The 23,795-nt window shown below is 38.4% G+C and overlaps 3 protein-coding genes across 6 annotated transcripts; all 3 read left to right on the forward strand.

The window, feature by feature from the left end:
* The first annotated feature begins 3,768 nt into the window (after positions 1 to 3,768).
* Positions 3,769 to 10,741, forward strand: LOC145237220 (putative sodium/bile acid cotransporter 4). The gene is made up of 7 exons (XM_080100003.1): positions 3,769 to 3,894; positions 4,017 to 4,080; positions 4,146 to 6,940; positions 7,310 to 7,487; positions 8,630 to 8,843; positions 9,392 to 9,587; positions 10,001 to 10,741. Exons 3-7 carry the CDS (start codon positions 6,448 to 6,450, stop codon positions 10,525 to 10,527), a joined length of 1,608 nt encoding a protein of 535 aa, XP_079956129.1. The 5' UTR covers positions 3,769 to 3,894; positions 4,017 to 4,080; positions 4,146 to 6,447; the 3' UTR covers positions 10,528 to 10,741.
* Positions 10,742 to 11,188: 447 nt separating this feature from the next.
* On the forward strand, positions 11,189 to 17,267 carry LOC145237221 (putative sodium/bile acid cotransporter 4). 4 transcript variants are annotated; one of them, XM_080100004.1, is made up of 6 exons: positions 12,131 to 13,132; positions 13,192 to 13,402; positions 14,208 to 14,297; positions 15,166 to 15,379; positions 15,929 to 16,124; positions 16,527 to 17,267. In XM_080100004.1, exons 4-6 carry the CDS (start codon positions 15,173 to 15,175, stop codon positions 17,051 to 17,053), a joined length of 930 nt encoding a protein of 309 aa, XP_079956130.1. In that variant the 5' UTR covers positions 12,131 to 13,132; positions 13,192 to 13,402; positions 14,208 to 14,297; positions 15,166 to 15,172; the 3' UTR covers positions 17,054 to 17,267. The 4 variants fall into 4 exon arrangements, with proteins under 4 accessions (XP_079956133.1, XP_079956130.1, XP_079956132.1 ...); XM_080100006.1 differs by having other exon boundaries at positions 12,131 to 13,005; positions 13,068 to 13,402; XM_080100005.1 differs by having other exon boundaries at positions 12,131 to 12,772; positions 12,946 to 13,402.
* A 1,640-nt stretch (positions 17,268 to 18,907) lies between these two features.
* On the forward strand, positions 18,908 to 22,091 carry LOC145239593 (putative sodium/bile acid cotransporter 4). The gene is made up of 4 exons (XM_080102954.1): positions 18,908 to 18,984; positions 19,853 to 20,066; positions 20,616 to 20,811; positions 21,214 to 22,091. Exons 2-4 carry the CDS (start codon positions 19,860 to 19,862, stop codon positions 21,738 to 21,740), a joined length of 930 nt encoding a protein of 309 aa, XP_079959080.1. The 5' UTR covers positions 18,908 to 18,984; positions 19,853 to 19,859; the 3' UTR covers positions 21,741 to 22,091.
* The last annotated feature ends 1,704 nt before the right edge of the window (positions 22,092 to 23,795 follow it).

The raw sequence follows: 23,795 nt of genomic DNA on the forward strand, positions 1-23,795 counted from the left end.
ACACATTAAGATAACAATAAAACGTAGTCCGACATTAACAGCAGTTCCGCTGGCAACCACTCATACCTAAAATACCAGCACAAAAACACGCAAGGTTAACTCTTTCTTGCAACCTCAGATTTACATTAAAATTGCACCGGATTATTCCTTACTTGTGGGCCCATAAAGGCACTTATACTAGATGTACTAATTTTGAATAACAAAAGTAAACATGCAGTTTAAGCCCGGCAACAGGCCCAGTCAATTTTCCAATTTCTTCCGCGCGTGATAGGCTACACAGTCTGAGGCGTTTTGCGTTGATTGCTCGCAGGACAAATATCTGCTTGTTTATCATCGCTTGTAACTTACAAGGCTGCAGTAGGCTTACTACTACTAGGATCGCCTGGTAAAGTCTCGCGAATGACTTTTAGTGGATTTGATTGTCTGGCAAGAAGGTAAGTTTCTTTTATGTGTTATTATTTATACAAAGCAGTTTGACACTAAAAAAACACTGTAGTTCTCATTAAGTTTGGTTTCAACCTGGATAAGGTTTACCAATTTGAAAGACATATCTAACAAAAGGCAAAAGATAACAGTATCAATATATAGCAGTCATAGCTGCACATTGGTTTGGTTGTTGTGATCATTATTGCTTTACTGAAATATATCGCTTTCTCCGCGCGAATTTTTAGCAACTGAAATTAAACGCCAAAGGGCGCTAAAGAGCTACAAGTTGGTAATTTGTTTTAACAATGCTAAAATCCTACTGTGCCAAAATTATTTGTAAAAGGTTCACATTTTCGTTTTTTTTAACCGAGTTTTTTCAGAGGTAAAGTAATAATGTTTTTAGACTTGTTGGAACATTACAAACATTGGTTGCCATTAGCAGTAGGGTAAATATAAAAACTTTTTTTTACGGTTTATTCCAAAATCTGATAGATTCTAATGTTACTAAACAGAATCCTGAAAGTCGTACATTCGTTTTTTTTATTGTAACGAAATGCAGTAGTGCGTAACATTGTGAGGCGACTAAAAGAAATGACTTTCTAAAACGTTGAGTTACGGTAGCCTATACTATGGAACCTTCGGTCACTGTTTCAGTCGTCGAATAGTCACACCGACGTTCTGGTAATGAAGTGTCTTAAATTCTTGCGCTTTTGGGTGGGTCTGCATGAGTGCGTTACAGTCTATCATACACCGTTGATTATCACTGTTTTGCTTGTGAACAAAGTGAGTGAGTTCCTTCAACGAACCGAAATAATTTAGGTGGGCGTTTCATGAAAACGCCTACTCACAAATAGTTCCTCGCGTGAAAAGTAATTGTACGGAGCGAAAGTATGTAAAAGCAACACATGGGTGTTTTGGAACCGAAACATTGCGTGGTCCATGACACAGTTTCAACAGTTTAAATTCCGCATTCAAGAACGCTAAGTTTTGTGCCTAAAGTTTCGACTCGTAGTAGGACGGTTTATTCTTGTTGCCGAAAATTTCAGCTTACTAGCCTATGTGCTAAGTTTCAGGTTATTATTTGCAACCGTGCCATTCGTTGGTTTTGGGGGCATTGGTAACTCAATGTTGTAATCACACACAAAACAAAAAAAAAACATTGCCACTATTTTGCATGTTGCTTATACCTGTGCATTCTTGGTGTCCAAAGGGCATTTACCACGAAGCTTAAATGCAAATGTGTAGTGTTGTTCCCCGCGGGCTATAGATTACCAGATCAAAACAAATACTTTCGTGTACATTTCCAAGCCTTCGGTGTTTTCTCATTTCGTTCTACGCTGGTGGTTTTTCAGTTATGTTTAGTGTTTGTAAAGTAATATATCACCCGAAAAGAATTAACATTTTCCTCGTATGTCAAAAAATAACAATGGCATCCAATTGCCTCTAGGGTACGGTGTACAGATATTTTAGTGTACAGATATGGCTAAAACCCCATTACTTGACTCCGTATAGTTTACATGTGTATTTAAAATGCGTCACAACCAAAAAAGCGATTGGTAGTATATCTGCCACAGAGTTGCAAGTCGGGCCGGGCTTTTTGGGCCGGGTTCGGGCCGGGCTTTTCGGGCCGGGTTCGGGCTTAGGTATTTGTCAGAAAACAGGCTAGGGTAAATAAAAAAAACTTTATTTTTGTACGGTTTATTCCAAAATCTGATAGATTGTAATATTACTAAACAAAATCCTGAAAGTCGTACATTCGTTTTTTTTATTGTAACAAAATGCAGTAGTGCGTAACATTGTGAGGCGACTAAAAGAAATGACTTTCCAAAACGTTGAGTTACGGTAGTCTATACCAGTGGTTCCCAACCTATGGGTCGCGACCCAAAGTTGGGTCGCCTGAACATTCTGTTGGGTCGCTTGTTTTAGTGACAATTACAGCATCTACTTTTTGACGCCGCGTAGCGTTACTTTTATATTACCCAGGGCTTTAAATTGTTGCCCAACAATAACTTAATTCATCACAACTTGTCGTGATAATGTTTAAAACTGTTTGTGACGTCATAAAGTGTGTTAGCTCACAGTAGAGCGTTGTCTGGCAAATAATGCCTCGATTCAGCTCCAAGTTCGGAATAAATGGAAATGTTTGGTCGTAAAAACAGCGTTCGTTCGTTATAAGGTTATTGATTTGCTAAACTGGCGCAGTAATTTTTTTTCAAAAAACTTTCCTATCTTACAGACAAAAATACAACTAAAATAACATGTCCAAGGTCGCGAGAAACCACAAAACTAAATTTTGGTAAGTATTTGGGTCGCGTTAAAAAAAGGTTGGGAACCACTGGCCTATACTATGGAACCTTCGGTCACTGTTTCAGTCGTCGAATGGTCACACCGACGTTCTGGTAATGAAGTGTCTTAAATTCGTGTGCTTTTGGGTGGGTCTGCATGAGTGCGTTACAGTTTATCATACGCCGTTGATTATCACTGTTTTGCTTGTGAACAAAGTGAGTCAGTTCCTTCAACGAACCGAAATAATTTAGGTGGGCGTTTTACATATTTGACAAAGACAAAGACAAACACGAAAACGCCCACTGACACATAGTTTCTTGTGTGAAAACAATTGTACGGAGCGAAAGTATGTAAAAAGGAACACATGGGTGTTTTGAAACCAAAAAATTTCGACGTGTTACACTTAACAGTTTCAACGGTTTAATTTCCGCATTCAAGAACGCTAAGTTTTGTGCCTAAAGTTTCGACTCGTAGTGGGACGGTTTATTCTAATTCTTGCCGAAAATTTCAGCTTACTATGTGCTAAGTTTCAGGTTATTATTTGCAACCGTGGCATTCGTTGGTTGTGCAATGTCCAAAGGGAATTTACCACGAAGCTTAAATGCAAATTTGTTGTGTTGTCCCCGCGGACTATAGATTACCAGATCAACCAAATACTTCCGTGTACATTTCCAAGTCACCAAGCCTTCGGCGTTTTCTCATTTCGTTCTATGCGGGTGGTTTTAGCAGTTATGTTTAGTGTTTGCAAAGTAATATATCACCTGAAGAGAATAAGCATTTTCCAAGTGTGTTAAAAAATAATAATAATGGCTTCGAATGACAGTAAATTGTGTACATATATTTTACTTATCACACGTACGGTAGCAGGTTGTGTTTGTTAAAAAATAGCAATTTGTTCGTTTTAAGTGGTGTTACATCGCAAATTACTGTTTTTGTGTACCGTTTCCCCATATTGTAAATTTCAGTGTAAATAGCGCTGTCATGTGGATAGTTTCGCGCCCCGTGTTCGACAAGTTTGCTGGAAACGTCAGTACTCAGTAGTTCGTTTTTTGTGTCTAGGAAACTACTGTCGTTTGTTTTTCAGGAAAATTAAGTAAATTATCTGTAAAATCTGAAGTAACTTGTTTCGTATTGCTGCGCACATAAAGTCTGCCAGTAATTCGTGACCAATAAGCTGTTTTGGTAAGTGTTGTTTTATTTGCTTGTTTATCTTGGTCAACATTATGCCAATAACTATTGTTTTGTATTGTTAAACCTTTGTTGTGACAATGTGCCTGGTCTAAAGTGTACTCTGTTATTTACAGTTTGACTTGATTTGATCGTCGACAATAACTGTTTAAACTTTAAAATCCTGGTCAAAACGTTTCGGTAAGAGTGTTGAATTGTAAACCCGGCGTTTTTCTGTTGAATTTATGTCATTATATTTGCTTTAGAAAACCGTCCGCCAGTCTAGAAGTAACTGCATCCTGCTAATTGAAGCCATCAAGGGCTTTGTTTCAAATAAACTGTTACAACCTTGTGTGGAGTGTTAGCGGGAAGAAGCCTGTAGTTGGGATTTGGCAGGCGCGTTTTTGATCCAAATTAGAAGTACCAGAGTGGACGTCTGTGTCCACCAGGAGCACCGAAGTAGACGTTACAAGTGGTTTAAACCCTATTACTTGAATCTGTAACCAGACTTGGACAACTAGACAATTCAAGTTTCTTCAGCAGGGAAAATCTTTTAAACTAACAATTTTTGTCAAGTTAGCCCTCACAATGGCTGTGAAAAAAGATTTTAGCAATTCACCAGAAATGAATTTCACCGCATGTTATTTATAGAATGAGAAAAAAAGGGCTATTTTAATTCATATGTTTTTGTTTGATGGATTCTTTGAAGTAAGAGTTTTGTGTGAGAGACAGTGTTTGCACTGACCATTTATTGTTCAAAAATTACTGGCCCGTGGTCTGTACAAGTCAAATGGGGTCATTAGTATGTTGGTGTGCGGCATTTAGAATAGATCTGGCTAAGCACAGGTCTCTGTGTGTGAGGAAGGGACGAGTCATGTAACAAATGTGCTTATGTGTATAATATGGCTCTTAGGCTTTGACCGCTTGCCCCCCCTGCAATAACGGCTATTGCGTAGCAATAGAGACAGGCGATTCTCGATTCTACTTTGATTTAAACTGATTCAATGGCACAAACGGACGCCAAATAAGATTATAAAAGAACTTCAACCATTTCGCGGTCCCCCGAAATTTGCCTCACGGAACCTTAAACCTAAATGACCCCGGATCCCAGTTTGAGAACCGCTGCCTTATTGACAACTTTTTTGTTTCTTATATACTTTATAGCAGGGGTGTCCAACTCGAACACACCGCCGTGCCAATTTTGGTTTTAAAATTAACTCGCGGGCCAAAGTTTGGTACTTTTTTCCTAACCTTGTCTTAAACGTCTTAACGAGAACGACCCAATCCGAATATACCATTTGAATGTATAAAAGCTTTTGTGCCATTTTCAAATGCTCTGCTTTATAGGTTTCCGAAACTTGTAGATTAACGAGGGTCAAGTGAGATTTAAGTTTTTTTTCATAAGAACTCGAAAATATGGATGTTGTATGTTATATCCTGCATCGGGTTAAACATCTTCCAATTCCTACTGAATCATCTCAAAAAGGATTGAAACGGGTTGGCTTATAGCTTTAGAAAATTATAGGCTACCAGTTTTTACTAGCCGTTTGTTAAAGCCTCTCGGAACTGTTTGAATAAAATTAGTAATCAACTGCTACTAATCGCAATTAGGAAATACGTCTAAGTTCAGAAGGTTAAGGACAAAGAAAGGCTGACCTGGTCGTTGAAGTATTGATCAGTTATAGTGCAATACTTAATGAGTCTTCCAGGCCAATATGTCCAATGGTCATAATGTTCCTGGCACTAGACATTGGTAACATGTCCCGCAGCAATTCCCCATGCAAGCTGTACGCCTTGTGTCTTCATATGGCAGAATCGATAGAAACCGTAACAGCTTTAAGTCACGAAAAAGGCGGAAATCGATGCTTTTCTGAGACTTACTTGCATTTGGAGTCGTTGCATTTATTGTTCAGACTGCCGTAAAGTGAGGTTGGAAAACCGCAATAGCTTTGTAGTAAGAAAAAGGAACCAGAACGTTTTGTAAATATAGGTAGACAAAGTACATTAATTTTTCCACTATAACAAATTATATTTGTCAACAAAATCTTGTTGTTAACCTATTTTTGAAACAATGGTGTTAAATTGGACGACAGCGAAAAGGTTAAGAAGCTTTAATTTAGTTAGACAGTATTCAAAGACAAAGGACTTTTTAGATTTGATTCCTTAGAATTGTTGACTGACGGATATATGTTACATGCCGTAATTTGGCACATCGTTTTACAGCCGTTTTATAAATTATTGAACGTCGTTACAAATAGATAACAAATTCGCTTTACGGGGAAAAGCACGCGGCGTGAACACGTCACTGCAACGAACGTTGTTTTTTTCCGCAAGTTCAAAAGAACCAATTAGCTGTGATCCGTTGCGACGCATGAATTTTTCATAGCCAGCTGAGCACACGTCGATGTGACCTAGAAAAGGTCGTTCGAGAAGGCGCTTCAGTGTTTCGAAATAAAAGTAAAAGGTCGTTGGTTGACTAAAATAGCAGTTTTAGGATCAATACTAAGCACTTTGCCGAGGCAGTTTTCAAGCTGAAATTATTCTTTTGCAGTAAAAGTTAGATACAAAATGGGTGGATTGCCTCGAATCGGTTTGGTGTTTTTGATTGTGGCTCTTATGATGTCAAACGCTTTGGACATGCCTCGTCGCCATAAAGCCAAAGCCGGTCGCAGCGAAGATTTAATGTTCTTGAACGAAATAAATAACATCAATGACGGGTCAGGCATAGGGCGATATTCAGCACCAAAACGAGCAAAATTTATGCAACGACCAGCTGGAATGCTAAGCGAAAACGCCACAGGCAATACGTCATCAATGTCGTCATCGGAAGGCCTCGCTTCCTCAGCAACGAACAAGCCTGAGTCAGAGCCAACATATTCAACGGAAACAAGCACTCTGATTGATGACGACATTTCCGAAGTTGTGGAGCGAATTCAAAAGAGCCCAGGTTTGAATTCAGGCATTGAAGCAATCTTGGTGTTGCTGGTTATTCAGACGATGCTTGGCCTTGGTTGCACCATCGATCTGTCGGTGATGAAAGAACATCTTCTGGAGCCTGGCGGTAAATTGCTTTTCCAATTTATTGGGTTTGGTGACAGCGGTTGTTAATTAAAGGCAATTTGCATTGGTTTTAAAAAAAATCCGCCACCATACCAGTCCTATTAGGATTCTTGTAATTTCAATGTAGAATATTTAGTATTTACAATGGGTTTTTTTCTATGTGAAGAAAGTTTAATTTCTTACATGTCCAAACAATTTTATCAGTTCTATAAATTTTACAACCACTTTCCTCATTAGGATATATGCCTTGTCTATATATCTACCTCTATACTAAAGTAGGCTAAATTAGAATTATCTTTAAGTTAAAAGTGTAGGATTATCTACGCCAAGAGCATATAATATTTTACAAAACAAATAATTTGAATATCAGGTATTGCAATTGCGGCCGCCTGCCAGTTTGGTATCATGCCCTTGGTGGCTTTCGGGATGTCGAAAATGTTTGGCCTGGATAAAGTGGCAGCGATTGCAGTCATAGTGACTGGAAGCTGTCCTGGTGGCAATTTATCAAACCTACTCACCTATTTCTTATACGGCGATGTCAACCTCAGGTGCGTACGAATAACTAACCTACCTTGTGTTTTAAACCTACAAAATTATACATTCTTTATACACCGCTCGTCTTAAACCGGCCTGTTTTGTGCTTCACACTCGTAGAAAAAAAATATGGTATACAACAACAACAACACTCAAATTAAAAATTGGATTAATATTTAGCAATGTTTTTGCGTTTCGCATTTTTGGGCAAAAAATATGGATCTTAAAATAACAAGGACCACTAGCTATTAAGAAGGTCCATCAGTTTAAGCATTAAATACATGGGGTATCGCTTGGGCTAAGATCTCGGTGAAAACATGCTTTGTCATTTGTTGATCCGCATTTGAACAACTACATTGACTTTATTCATGTCTAAAACAGTACGAAAAACGCACAATGCTGGCCTAATTCCTGTTGTTTACTTCTTTTAAACAGTAGAAACCGCTTAACTTTGCAATATTGTAGATCGATTGGCCCATATATAGCCAATCCCGGAGATTAGGGAAATACAAGCAGTCATGAACGCCGAAAGCGGGACAGTTCAATCGATGACTTGCAATGAAGATTAGCCAAACAGGAACTTCAAGGCGAAACAGTCAGCATTCTGGTTCACCCCAATCGATTGCTATTACCGTTAAAAGCCGTACCAGATGTTTGCAACTTGCCTGCAGCTAATAGAATTGATTGACCGCTGCGCCGACAAAGGCATTCCAAACAAGATGTTTTAATTTCCGTGGCACAAATGACCTCAAGCAACAACTTTGACCATTGTAGCTAATATTGTTAGGTCAATCCGTACAGTAAAATGGCATACGTTATACTTAATTTATGTCCCTGTTAGATATTATTTCATACAGGTTCCTAATTTATAATGCAGCCGTGTTTTTTCGCACAGAGTCTAAACTGGTATATTCAACTGTATTATTTTTTTTTTATTCTATTTGAACAAGTTATAATGATGATGCCCAATACTTATGTTAAAACGCCTCCATGAGTCAGTGATGACTCGTGATTACCATATCACACACACGGTTTAAACATTGCAAATATGAGGTGCGTTCGTTTTTTTCGCAGGGGTAAATTTGCTTCATACTAAATTGCATGGTTGATGCTGCTGGCAGGTCACTAACTGTTTTGTTGTTTGACATTTTTGCAGTGTATTGATGTCTACCATCTCAACCCTTCTCGCCCTTATTCTGATGCCACTATGTCTTTTCATCTACGGTTCAAGTTGGATTGATGTTTCAGTCATAGGCGGCTTGGTACCCTTTGGCGGTGTGGTCCTCACCCTGATTATGACTTTGTTCCCTGTTGCACTCGGCATCGCACTAAAGGCAAAGTACGACAAGATTGCCAACACCGTGTTAAAGGTAAGATATGTCAACTTGGCACGTTTGTTTTCTTTATCAGACCTATATGAAACCAAACTTAAAATATCAATGCTTTTAAAATGTACGAAAATATTTGTAGCAGTGTCCATCGTTTTTTGGCAAACGTTATCAAACAGATATTAAACTGGTTTGGAATAGTTTATTCAAACAATGGGCTAAACTACACCAACAACACCGAGTAATCCCGATTATGAAGTGTTCAACCGTTTTTGGTGTAGTTTCCCAGTAAAGGTAATCACCAAGTTTGAATCTTCCCCTCTGTTATTTTCATGATGATATATGTCCGTATTTCGACAGTAATGTTCTTAATTTGGTCAAAAATACTTGACTGACTAAACATTCAGATTTCAGATGACCTCATAGATATTCGAGCCAAACTTACAACAAAAGTTTTGGCACCATTGACTTAAACAATGTCCTTTTGCATGTACATAAGTTCCCGAAGGTCAAAGAACTACTGCTTTGTAAACATTATCCAGTAAATATCGTTTAAAAAGTGTCACAATTTCGGCTTGTTGTTTTGACAGATATCGCTATTTAGCGTGGGAGTCTCTTTTATTGCTCTCATGACTCTCTCCGGTATAATGTTTGGGACAACCTTGTTTGCTGCCATTTCGGGCAAGACGTATCTTATTGCTATGATCATGCCCTTAATCGGATATGCGACCGGCTACTTGTTGGCAACAGGAATCAGACTACCTGATGCAAGTCGAAGAACTGTCGGTAAGTATTTGATCTCTAAAATTTATATTAATCTGTAGGCCAAGGTCATTATTTACTGAAGATGTCACGTTCATTTGATAAGTAGACGTTTTCACCCATTTGCTAAATTTGTTTTTTTTTGTAAGCTTATTTGTAGAAACGAATGTGTACAGTGCGATACATAAAATGACTGTGCAGTATAGGTTTTAAAGAAAAAATATTTGTTTAACATTTCTAAAGTCATTTTAAAGTATTCATTTATATATTGTTCACAAAAAAAAATAGTTCGGTTTCAAAATTTTAAACTGGTCTCCCCAATCCTAGTATATCTATGTGGTTGTGTGGGCTATTTGCATTAGTGAAAAGTGTCATGTTTCTGTTCTTCTAATGCATTAAAAACTGAAACAAATACTCTTAAACTTTTGTATTTGCAGCAATCGAGACTGGATGTCAGAACAGTCAGCTCAGTTCAACAATTCTGAAGATGGCTTTCGCTAAAGAAACAATGGGCGCGTATTTCTTGTTTCCAGTTTACTACGCCTTGTTTCAAGGACTTGAAGGCTTGGGGATGATTATCGCTTTTCGTATATATCGTCGCTACTACGCAGATGAAAGCATCGCCCCTGCACATACACGCATCACATATGACCGTTTTGAAGGTGGTTGGGGCGCTGATGTCGACGGCGAAGACATGATGCCTAATCGATTATATCAGCAGCCTTCGACCAGTGGCAGTGAGGGTTCAATGTATGGTAGAATGGCTAACGACGCCAGTTCAGACAGGGCCTTGGTCAGCTCATTGCCTTTGAAGCACAAGTACTCGCCTGGTGAAGCAGAGAAGACGATTACTATAGAAAGCAAGGCACAAAAGGAAGCAACAGACAAATCAGCTTTGGTAAAGGATCAAGGACAATCAAGCGAAGGGGTATTGGATTACGGGGGATTGGGCGACCGTCGATAATTGGAGCTTATGTCAATTGAAACGATTCCCCACATTAAATCAACCAACAACGTTGATGCAATATGCAAGGCTGTTGTGGGACAAGCAATATGTAGCGTTGTGTTTGTTGTATATGAGTGTTGCCATATAGCCCACGTGCGTCATATTTTCACTTTTTTCTGTTATCGTGTGTGCTGTTACGCGCTAAGTCGATTTATAAAAGGCCAAAAAACTATTGGACAAATATATTTAAGCATGTGGTGTACGCGTTGACCACAATCGTACTAAACATATTGGAGCGCCTCTTCTGGCGGAAGGTCTATAGGTGCGCAATCGATTGTTCATGAGAGACACAAATAAAATATTAAATCCGGATTAGGCCATGATTCATAAGCAATGTTCAATACATGATAAAACATACGAAACAGCATGTAGTCGCATGTATCCTAGGTTATAGGCTAATCCCAACACCTATTACTCATTAAGACAACAATAAAACATAGTACGACATTGAAAGCAGTTTCGCTGGCAACCACACACACCTTATCTACCAGCACAAAAACACTCTAGGCTTGGTGAACTCTTTCTTGCAACCTCAACTTTACATGTGCATCGGATCATTCCTTACTAGTGGGCTCATAAAGGCACTTATACCAGGTGTACTAATTTTGACAATCAAAAGTAAACACACAGTTTAGGCCTGGCACGTGAGACTTTAAATGTTGAAAAAAACTTTTATGGTATTACCTTTAAATGGTGGTTTCAAAGTATGCAACAGGTCCAGTCAATTGTGCAATTTCTGGAGCGCGTGCCACACAGTCTGATGCGTTTCGCTTTAATTACTCGCAGGACAAAGATCTGCTTTGACTGTCCTGTACATGAGGCTGCAGTATTTGGATCGCCTCGTAAGGTCCCATAGCTGACTTACCGTGGAATTTGATTGTCTGAAAAGCAGGTAACTTTCTTTCATGTATTTTGGCTCACACAAAACTGGTTGCCATTAAAAATAACTCAAGATTCATTAGTTGTTGCACCAACCTGCATAAGAATTGCCTAATTGAAAGACATGGAAAACACAAAACGCACCTGTTCAGTTACAGTGTTACATCTTATTTGCCAGTAATTGCCGATTTCTATTGATTCCCGCTTTTCTTCACTACAACTTGTGTTGTAACCTAGTGCGTTGTGTGACGTAACAATCGACTGCCAGTTTTGTGTTATAACCAGGGCTGCCAAAGCTTGGGTTTTGCCCCAAGATCTTGGGTTTTTACTTGACGTCTTGGGTTCTTGGGTTTTATTTTGGAAATTATAGCAATTCTTGGGTTTTGAGTCTTATTGATGAAATAGATATATGTAAGAACTATTTTAACGAGAAAAGTTTTTCGGGTAGCTGCACTGTTTGGGCCATTTTATCATCTCTTTTATTTTCTCTCTATTCTAGACCTTAATTCTTTCTAGATAAGTATACAGTGAAAGCAATCGTTACACTCAAAAATGCAAATAGATCAATGTTCGTTAAACATAAAAACTGCGAACCATCAAAGAAGTTTTAAAGCTTTTAAATATACTGTAGACCTGGGGTCGGCAACCCCTGGCACGCATGCCAAGGTTGGCACGCGAGGTGGTTTTTCATGGCACGCCAACCGATTCGCGTGTTTATATTGAAGTAACAATTTAACCTGTTACACTGCTCGTTTATAGTTTTTATTACGCTATTGTTTTAAAATTTAGCGTTACGTACACAAAACACTCTGGCATGAACCACTATTATTAAGAAAAACGTTGGCATGCGAGTCATTAACACATGGAAATAACTTGCAAATTGGCACGCGTCGCCTAAAAGGTTGCCGACCCCTGCTGTAGACATCACTAATTTTATGAAAAATAAAACAGATGATGATCATCAAACAGCCAAGAGTGAACTGGCGATTGCTGCATATTTTATTGAACTTAATATTCCCTTTGCTTGCATTGACCATTTCCTACCAAAAGTTTGTAAAGTTGCATTTCCGGACTGTAAATTGTCAAATATTTGTCAATGAAACGAGTAAATTTCCTAATTAATTGCATTTCTAACCACATTTTGCATTCTTAGGTTTTCATTTAAATTCTTGGGTTATTTTGCTGTGAGTCTTGGGTTTTGTTGAAATTCTCATTGGCAGCCCTGGTTATAACGCAACGTGGTTTAGTTCTTTTCGTTGCTGACTTCCGTGGAGCACGGTGCTGCGTCGGTTGTTGTAGAAAAGCTGTTTGTTGACGATTATTGGTGAGTCACTTTGTATATATGTGTTTAATGACTCAATATTGTGAATTACCATAATGACTGCTAACCGCTGTGAACTTGACCTAAACTGCAATGACCTAAAATGTCATTCCCCTTTTTTAATGGTCGTACTGTACGTGTAGTTGGGTTTATTTAAGTTGTATTTGTTTACGCAGTGTTCTTGTACGATATTCACGTGAAGCGTGACTTTCTACACTGTTGCTCTACATAGCTTGGTAAGCATTGTGTATGACGTCATAATGGCATATTGTGGTCTCATGTTTTATTGTGTATTTAGGTGTGTGACAGTGATTTCTGGGATCGCCCGTGTTATTTGTTGTCTTCCGGTTCCCATAACAGTTGGTGAGCTTAAAGTTACATGCCTACATTTAAAGCGCAGTGCTAATGCCATGTCTTTGTAGAAACCGTTTCCTATTCGTTTCCGATCGTTTCTACCGCCTCCCACCGTCCTCTTCATTCTTCATTGAAAGTGTTTGAATATAAGATCTACAAAACACCCTATCTGTGTGGACTGCTTGTTGGAGACCTTTAGGAATCGCGTTTCAATCCCCCCTCGTGTGACGTTCCGCGCTGTAACCGGGGCGCGTTCACGGGACGTTACATACAGTATCGGTATAGCAGTCACTAGCTGCACATTGATTTGATTGTTGTGATCATTTGTTTTGTTTGCAACCTAGTTAAAATAACTGAGTAGTGACAATTTGTGAACTAATTCTTGGTGGTGAAACACAGGATATTAGGAATTAGTGAAGTAAGCAGTAGGTTATCTATTCCTCTTGACAGATTGCTGTTTAGTCGAAGTTCAATACTAAGTGTAAAAACACGTTCCAAAGAAATAAAATCAGTCTATATAATAACTTTGCAATATGTTTCACCTAAAATGGCATCGTCAGTTCCTTATTTACATAAATGCTGTTCGCAAAGTTTTGACATCGACTGATTTCGTCATTTTGGAAGCGTGTGTCCATATTAGACATAATATAATTTTTATCAGTCAACTTTTGTTTAAGTTGTTCAAATACTCAGTCAAAGCATAAACAATACTTCCGAAACTTTTATCGTCATTGTGACTTTAACATGGATGCGGTGTTAAAATTTGCGTATGTCTGAAGTCATTTGCAGTCGCATTTTCGGCGCAAAGAAGTGATAATAAACGCTACAGGGCACTAAAGAGCTAAAAATGGTAATTTGTATCGAGCAGTTGTGTTTAGAGTTGTTGGAACATAATAAGCAGTGGTTGCCGTATGTTCAATTAAAAAACTTTTATTTATGCGATTTATTCCAAATTATAATAGATTAATAATATCAAAATCCAGAAAGTCGTATATGTAACAACTGCAGAAGTGCATAACATTGTGAGGCAATGGAAAGAAAGAGTACTTAATTATTTTGCATAAACTTTTTTATTTTGCTGTAGACCTACTCCACAACCTGTGACATTTGCTAAACTTCGAATGGGTACAGGGACTTCCTGGTAATGAAGTGTCTTTAATTCGTGTGCTTTTGGGTGGGTTTACGTGCGTTACAGTCTATCATACACCGTTGGCTATCACTGTTTTGCTTGTGAACAAAGTGAGTCAGTTCCTTCAACGAACCGAAATAATTAAGGTGGGCGTTTTACATATTTGACAAAGACAAACACGAAAACGCCTACTCACACACTGTTCCTCATGAGAAAAGCAATTGTACGGAGCGAAAGTATGTAAAAAAGGAACACCAGAGTGTTTTGAAACCGAAAAATTCCTATACGTGTTACATGTTTCAACGGTTTAAATTCCGCATTCAAAAACGCTGAGTTTTGTGCCTAAAGTTTCGACTCGTATTAGGACGTTTTACTCTTGCTGCCAAAAATTTCAGCTTACTATTTGCCAAGTTTCAAGTTATTATTTGCAACCGTGCCATTCGTTGTTTTTTGGGGGGGCATTGGTAACTCAATGTTGTAACCACAAACTAAAGGAAAACAACATTGTCACTCTTTTACATGTTGCTTATACCTGTGCGTTCTTGGTACAATGTCCAAAGGGCATTTACCACGAAGCTTGAATGCAGATTTGCTGTGTTGACAAGTTCCGCGCGAACTATTGTCAGATCAAAAGCGAAATACTTCCGTGTACATTTCCCAGCTTTCGGTGTTTTCTCATTTCGTTCTATGCGGGTGGTTTTTACAGTTATGTTTAGTAAAGAAATAATAATATTGCATCCAATGACAGTAAATTGTGTACACATATTTTACATATCACAGTACGCACGGTAGCAGGTCGTGTTGTTCGAGGTGCGTTCGTTTTTTTCGCAGGGGTAAATTTACTTCATACTAAATTGCATGGTTGATGCTGCTGGCAGGTCACTAACTGTATTGTTGTTTGACATTTTTGCAGTGTATTGATGTCTACCATCTCAACCCTTCTCGCCCTTATTCTGATGCCACTATGTCTTTTCATCTACGGTTCAAGTTGGATTGATGTTTCAGTCATAGGCGGCTTGGTACCCTTTGGCGGTGTGGTCCTCACCCTGATTATGACTTTGTTCCCTGTTGCACTCGGCATCGCACTAAAGGCAAAGTACGACAAGATTGCCAACACTGTGCTAAAGGTAAGATATGTCAACTTGGCACGTTTGTTTTCTTTATTAGACGTATGAAACCAAACTTATAATCTAAATGCTTACAAAATGTACGAAAATACTTGTAGCAGTGGTCATCGTTTTTTGGCAAACGTTATCAAACAGATATTAAACTGGTTTGGAATAGTTTAGTAAAAACAATGGGCTAAACTACACCAACAACAGCCAGTAATCCTTCTTATAGAGTGTTCCTCAACCGTTTTCGGTGTAGTTTCCCAGTAAAGTTAATCACCAAGTTTGAATCTTCCCCTCTGTTATTTTCATGATGATATATGTCCGTATTTCGACAGTAATGTTCTTAATTTGGTCAAAAATACGTTGTGACTAAACAGTCAGATTTAAGATGACCTCATAGATATTCGAGCCAAACTTACAACAAAAGTTTTGGTACCATTGACTTAAACAATGTCCTTTTGCATGTACATAAGTTCCCGAAGGTCAAAGAACTACTGCTTTGTAAACATTATCCAGTAAATATCGTTTAAAAAGTGTCACAATTTTGGCTTGTTGTTTTGGCAGATATCGCTATTTAGCGTGGGAGTCTCTTTTATTGCTCTCATGACTCTCTCCGGTATAATGTTTGGGACTACCTTGTTTGCTGCCATTTCGGGCAAGGCGTATCTTATTGCTATGATCATGCCCTTAATTGGATATGCGACCGGCTACTTGTTGGCAACAGGAATCAGACTACCTGATGCAAGTCGAAGAACTGTCGGTAAGTATTTGATCTCTAAAATTTATATTAATCTGTAGGCCAAGGTCATTATTTACTGAAGATGTCACGTTCAAGTAGACGTTTTCACCCATTTGCTAAATTTTTTTTTTTTATTTGTAGAAACGAATGTGTACAGTGCGATACATAAAATGACTGTGCAGTATAGGTTTTAAAGAAAAAATATTTGTTTAACATTTCTAAAGTCATTTTAAAGTATTCATTTATATATTGTTCACACACACAAAAAATAGTTCGGTTTCAAAATTTTAAACTGGTCTCCCCAATCCTAGCATATCTATGTGGTTGTGTGGGCTGTTTGCATTAGTGAAAAGTGTCATGTTTCTGTCCTTCCCAATGCATTAAAAACTGAAACAAATACTCTCAAAACTTTTGTATTTGCAGCAATCGAGACTGGATGTCAGAACAGCCAGCTCAGTTCAACAATTCTGAAGATGGCTTTCGCTAAAGAAACAATGGGCGCGTATTTCTTGTTTCCAGTTTACTACGCCTTATTTCAAGGACTTGAAGGCTTGGGGATGATTATCGCTTTTCGTATATATCGTCGTTACTACGCAGATGAAAGCATCGCCCCTGCGCATACACGCATCACATATGACCGTTTTGAAGGTGGTTGGGGTGCTGATGTCGACGGCGAAGACATGATGCCTAATCGATTATATCAGCAGCCTTCGACCAGTGGCAGTGAGGGTTCAATGTATGGTAGAATGGCTAACGACGCCAGTTCAGACAGGGCCTTGGTCAGCTCATTACCTTTGAAGCACAAGTACTCGCCTGGTGAAGCAGAGAAGACGATTACTATAGAAAGCAAGGCACAAAAGCAAGCAACAGACAAATCAGCATTGGTAAAGGATCAAGGACAATCTAGCGAAGGGGTATTGGATTACGGAGGACTAGGCGATCGTCGATAATTGGAGCTTATGTCAATTGGAACGATTCCCCACATTAAATCAACCAACAACGTTGATGCAATATGCAAGGCTGTTGTGGGACAAGCAATATGTAGCGTTGTGTTTGTTGTATATGAGTGTTGCCATATAGCCCACGTGCGTCATATTTTCACTTTTTTCTGTTATCGTGTGTGCTGTTACGCGCCAAGTCGATTTATAAATGGCCAAAAAACTATGGGACAAATATATTTAAGTATGTGGTGTACGCGTTGACCACAATCGTACTAAACATATTGGAGCGCCTCTTCTGGCGGAAGGTCTATAGGTGCGCAATCAATTGTTCATGAGAGACACAAATAAAATATTAAATCCGGATTAGGCCATGATTCATAAGCAATGTTCAATACATGATAAAACATACGAAACAGCATGTAGTCGCATGTATCCTAGGTTATAGGCTAATCCCAACACCTATTACACATTAAGACAACAATAAAACATAGTACGACATTGAAAGCAGTTTCGCTGGCAACCACACACACCTTATCTACCAGCACAAAAACACTCTAGGCTTGGTGAACTCTTTCTTGCAACCTCAACTTTACATGTGCATCGGATCATTCCTTACTAGTGGGCTCATAAACGTACTTATACCAGGTGTACTAATTTTGACAATTAAAAGTAAACACACAGTTTAGGCCTGGCACGTGAGACTTTAAATGTTGAAAAAACTTTTATGGTATTACCTTTAAATGGTGGATTCAAAGTATGCAACAGGTCCAGTCAATTGTGCAATTTCTGGAGCGCGTGCCACACAGTCTGAGGCGTTTTGCTTTAATTACTCGCAGGAAAAAGATCTGCTTGTTGACTGTCCTGTACACGAGGCTGCAATATTTGTATCGCCTTGTAAAGTCTCCTGGCTGATTTACCATGGAATTTGATTGCCTGACAAGCAGGTAAGTTTCTTTCATGTATTATTCATACAAAACTGGTTGCCATTAAAAATAACTCAAGTTCCATTAGTTGTTGCATCAACCTACATAAGAATTGCCTAATTGAAAGACACGGAAAACAAAACGTACTTGTTCAGTTACAGTATCGGTATAGCAGTCACTAGCTGCGCATTGATTTGATTGTTGTGATCATTTGTTTTGTTTGCAACCTAGTTGAAATAACTGAGTAGTGACAATTTGTGAACTAATTCTTGGTGATGAACCACAGAATATTAGGAATTAGTGAAGTAAGCAATAGGTTATCTATTCCCCTTGACAGATTGCTTGACAGAATCAGTCTATATAATAACTTTGCAATATGTTTCGCCTAAAATGGCATCGTCAGTTCTTTCTTTACATAAATTCTGTTCGCAAAGTTTTGACATCAACTGATTTCGTCTTTTTGGAAGCGTGTGTGTATATTAGACATAATATAATTTTTATCAGTCAACTTTTGTTTCAGTTGTTCAAATACTCAGTCAAAGCATAAACAATACTTCCGAAACTTTTATCGTCATTGTGACTTTAACATGGATGCGTTTTTAAAGTTTGCGTATGTCTGAAATCATTTGCAGTCGCATTTTCGGCGCAAAGAAGTGATAATAAACGCTACAGGGCACTAAAGAGCTAAAAATGGTAATTTGTATCAAGCAGTTGTGTTTAGAGTTGTTGGAACATAATAAGCAGTGGTTACCGTATGTTCAATTAAAAAACTTTTGTTTATGCGATTTATTCCAAATTATAATAGATTAATAATATCAAAATCTAGAAAGTCGTAAATGTAACAACTGCAGAAGTGCATAACATTGTGAGGCAAGGGAAAGAAAGAGTACTTAATTATTTTGCATAAACTTTTTTATTTTGCTGTAGACCTACTCCACAATCTGTGACATTTGCTAAACTTCGAATGGGTACAGGGACTTCCTGGTAATGAAGTGTCTTCAATTCGTGTGCTTTTGGGTGGGTTTGCGTGCGTTACAGTCTATCATACACCGTTGGCTATCACTGTTTTGCTTGTGAACAAAGTGAGTCAGTTCCTTCAACGAACCGAAATAATTAAGGTGGGCGTTTTACATATTTGACAAAGACAAACACGAAAACGCCTACTCACACACTGTTCCTCATGAGAAAAGCAATTGTACGGAGCGAAAGTATGTAAAAAAGGAACACCAGAGTGTTTTGAAACCGAAAAATTCCTATACGTGTTACATGTTTCAACGGTTTAAATTCCGCATTCAAAAACGCTGAGTTTTGTGCCTAAAGTTTCGACTCGTATTAGGACGTTTTACTCTTGCTGCCAAAAATTTCAGCTTACTATTTGCCAAGTTTCAAGTTATTATTTGCAACCGTTCCATTCGTTGTTTTTTGGGGGGGCATTGGTAACTCAATGTTGTAACCACAAACTAAAGGAAAAAAACATTGTCACTCTTTTACATGTTGCTTATACCTGTGCGTTCTTGGTACAATGTCCAAAGGGCATTTACCACGAAGCTTGAATGCAGATTTGCTGTGTTGACAAGTTCCGCGCGAACTATTGTCAGATCAAAAGCGAAATACTTCCGTGTACATTTCCCAGCTTTCGGTGTTTTCTCATTTCGTTCTATGCGGGTGGTTTTTACAGTTATGTTTAGTAAAGAAATAATAATATTGCATCCAATGACAGTAAATTGTGTACACATATTTTACATATCACAGTACGCACGGTAGCAGGTCGTGTTGTTCGAGGTGCGTTCGTTTTTTTCGCAGGGGTAAATTTACTTCATACTAAATTGCATGGTTGATGCTGCTGGCAGGTCACTAACTGTATTGTTGTTTGACATTTTTGCAGTGTATTGATGTCTACCATCTCAACCCTTCTCGCCCTTATTCTGATGCCACTATGTCTTTTCATCTACGGTTCAAGTTGGATTGATGTTTCAGTCATAGGCGGCTTGGTACCCTTTGGCGGTGTGGTCCTCACCCTGATTATGACTTTGTTCCCTGTTGCACTCGGCATCGCACTAAAGGCAAAGTACGACAAGATTGCCAACACTGTGCTAAAGGTAAGATATGTCAACTTGGCACGTTTGTTTTCTTTATTAGACGTATGAAACCAAACTTATAATCTAAATGCTTACAAAATGTACGAAAATACTTGTAGCAGTGGTCATCGTTTTTTGGCAAACGTTATCAAACAGATATTAAACTGGTTTGGAATAGTTTAGTAAAAACAATGGGCCAAACTACACCAACAACAGCCAGTAATCCTTATTATGAAGTTTTCCTCAACCGTTTTCGGTGTAGTTTCCCAGTAAAGTTAATCACCAAGTTTGAATCTTCCCCTCTGTTATTTTCATGATGATATATGTCCGTATTTCGACAGTAATGTTCTTAATTTGGTCAAAAATACGTTGTGACTAAACAGTCAGATTTAAGATGACCTCATAGATATTCGAGCCAAACTTACAACAAAAGTTTTGGTACCATTGACTTAAACAATGTCCTTTTGCATGTACATAAGTTCCCGAAGGTCAAAGAACTACTGCTTTGTAAACATTATCCAGTAAATATCGTTTAAAAAGTGTCACAATTTTGGCTTGTTGTTTTGGCAGATATCGCTATTTAGCGTGGGAGTCTCTTTTATTGCTCTCATGACTCTCTCCGGTATAATGTTTGGGACTACCTTGTTTGCTGCCATTTCGGGCAAGACGTATCTTATTGCTATGATCATGCCCTTAATTGGATATGCGACCGGCTACTTGTTGGCAACAGGAATCAGACTACCTGATGCAAGTCGAAGAACTGTCGGTAAGTATTTGATCTCTAAAATTTATATTAATCTGTAGGCCAAGGTCATTATTTACTGAAGATGTCACGTTCAAGTAGACGTTTTCACCCATTTGCTAAATTTTTTTTTTTTATTTGTAGAAACGAATGTGTACAGTGCGATACATAAAATGACTGTGCAGTATAGGTTTTAAAGAAAAAATATTTGTTTAACATTTCTAAAGTCATTTTAAAGTATTCATTTATATATTGTTCACACACACAAAAAATAGTTCGGTTTCAAAATTTTAAACTGGTCTCCCCAATCCTAGCATATCTATGTGGTTGTGTGGGCTGTTTGCATTAGTGAAAAGTGTCATGTTTCTGTCCTTCCCAATGCATTAAAAACTGAAACAAATACTCTCAAAACTTTTGTATTTGCAGCAATCGAGACTGGATGTCAGAACAGCCAGCTCAGTTCAACAATTCTGAAGATGGCTTTCGCTAAAGAAACAATGGGCGCGTATTTCTTGTTTCCAGTTTACTACGCCTTATTTCAAGGACTTGAAGGCTTGGGGATGATTATTGCTTTTCGTATATATCGTCGTTACTACGCAGATGAAAGCATCGCCCCTGCGCATACACGCATCACATATGACCGTTTTGAAGGTGGTTGGGGTGCTGATGTCGACGGCGAAGACATGATGCCTAATCGATTATATCAGCAGCCTTCGACCAGTGGCAGTGAGGGTTCAATGTATGGTAGAATGGCTAACGACGCCAGTTCAGACAGGGCCTTGGTCAGCTCATTACCTTTGAAGCACAAGTACTCGCCTGGTGAAGCAGAGAAGACGATTACTATAGAAAGCAAGGCACAAAAGCAAGCAACAGACAAATCAGCATTGGTAAAGGATCAAGGACAATCTAGCGAAGGGGTATTGGATTACGGAGGACTAGGCGATCGTCGATAATTGGAGCTTATGTCAATTGGAACGATTCCCCACATTAAATCAACCAACAACGTTGATGCAATATGCAAGGCTGTTGTGGGACAAGCAGTATGTAGCGTTGTGTTTGTTGTATATGAGTGTTGCCATATAGCCCACGTGCGTCATACTTTCACTTTTTTCTGTTATCTTGTGTGCTGTTACGCGCCAACCTGATTTATAAATGGCTAAAAAACTATGCGACAAACATATTTAAGCATGTGGTGTACGCTTTGACCACAATCGTACTAAACACATTTGAGCGCCTTTGGCCGAAGGTATACGTGTGTGCAATCGATTGTTCATGAGCGACACAAATAAAATATTACGGCCGGATTAAGCGATTATTCATGAGGAATATTCAATACACGACAAAACACACGAAGCAGCAGGTAATCACATCTGTCCCAGGTTATAATTCCAACGCACCAGTGACACATTAAGATAACAATAAAACGTAGTCCGACATTAACAGCAGTTCCGCTGGCAACCACGCACACCTAAAATACCAGCACAAAAACACGCAAGATGAACTCTTTCTTGCAACCTCAGATTTACATTAAAATTGCACCGGATTATTCCTTACTTGTGGGCCCATAAAGACACTTATACTACATGTACTAATTTTGAATAACAAAAGTAAACATGCAGTTTAAGCCCGGCACGTGAGACTGTAAATGTTGAAAAAAAACTTTAGGGCATTAACTTTAAATGGTTGTTTCAAAGTATGCAACAGACCCAGTCAATTGTCCAATTTCTTCCGCACGTGCTACAGTCCACACTGTCTGAGGCGTTTTGCGTTGATTGCTCGCAGGAAAAATATCTGCTTGTTTATCATCGCTTGTAACTTACAAGGTTGCAGTAGGCTTACTACTACTAGGATCGCCTGGTAAAGTCTCACGAATGACTTTTAGTGGATTTGATTGTCTGGCAAGAAGGTAAGTTTCTTTTATGTATTATTATTTATACAAAACAGTTTGTCAATAAAAAAAAACACTGTAGTTCTCATTAAGTTTGGTTTCAACCTGGGTAAGGTTTACCAATTTGAAAGACATATCTAACAAAAGGCAAAAGATAACAGTATCAATATATAGCAGTCATAGCTGCACATTGGTTTGGTTGTTGTGATCATTATTGCTTTACTGAAATAGATCGCTTTGTCCGCGCGAATTTTTAGCAACTGAAATTAAACGCCAAAGGGCGCCAAAGAGCTAAAAGTTGGTAATTTGTTTTAACAATGCTAAAATCCTACTGTGCCAAAATTATTTGTAAAAGGTTCACATTTTCGGTGTTTTTAACCGAGTTTTTTCAGAAGTAAAGTAATAATGTTTTAGACTTGTTGGAACATTACAAACATTGGTTGCCTAGCAGTATAGGATAAATAAAAAAAAACTTTATTTTTTTACGGTTTATTCCAAAATCTGATAGATTGTAATGTTACTAAACAAAATCCTGAAAGTCGTACATTCTTTTTTTTTGTTTTAACGAAATGCAGTAGTACGTAACATTGTAAGGCGACTAAAAGAAATGACTTTCCATAAACATTGAGTTACGGTAGCCTGTACTATGGAACCTGCGGTCATTGTTTCAGTCTTCGAATGGTCACACGGACGTTCTGGTAATGAAGTGTCTTAAATTCTTGCGCTTTTGGGTGGGTTTGAGTGTGTTACAGTTTATCATACGCCGTTGACTAATCACTGTTTCGCTTGTGAACAAAGTGAGTCAGTTCCTTCAACGAACCGAAATAATTTAGGTGGGCGTTTCATGAAAACGCCTACTCACACATAGTTCCTCGCGTGAAAAGTAATTGTACTAAGCGAAAGTATGTGAAAGCAACACATGGGTGTTTTGGAACGGAAAAATTACGTGGTTTATGACACAGTTTCAACAGTTTAAATTCCGCATTCAAGAACGCTAAGTTTAGTGCCTAAAGTTTCGACTCGTAGTAGGACGGTTTATTCTTGTTGCCGAAAATTTCAGCTTACTATGTGCTAAGTTTCAGGTTATTATTTGCAACCGTGCCATTCGTTGGTTTTGGGG

Source organism: Phallusia mammillata, chromosome 7, assembly GCF_965637545.1.
Source record: "Phallusia mammillata chromosome 7, kaPhaMamm4.hap1.1, whole genome shotgun sequence".
NCBI classification, from domain to species: domain Eukaryota; kingdom Metazoa; phylum Chordata; class Ascidiacea; order Phlebobranchia; family Ascidiidae; genus Phallusia; species Phallusia mammillata.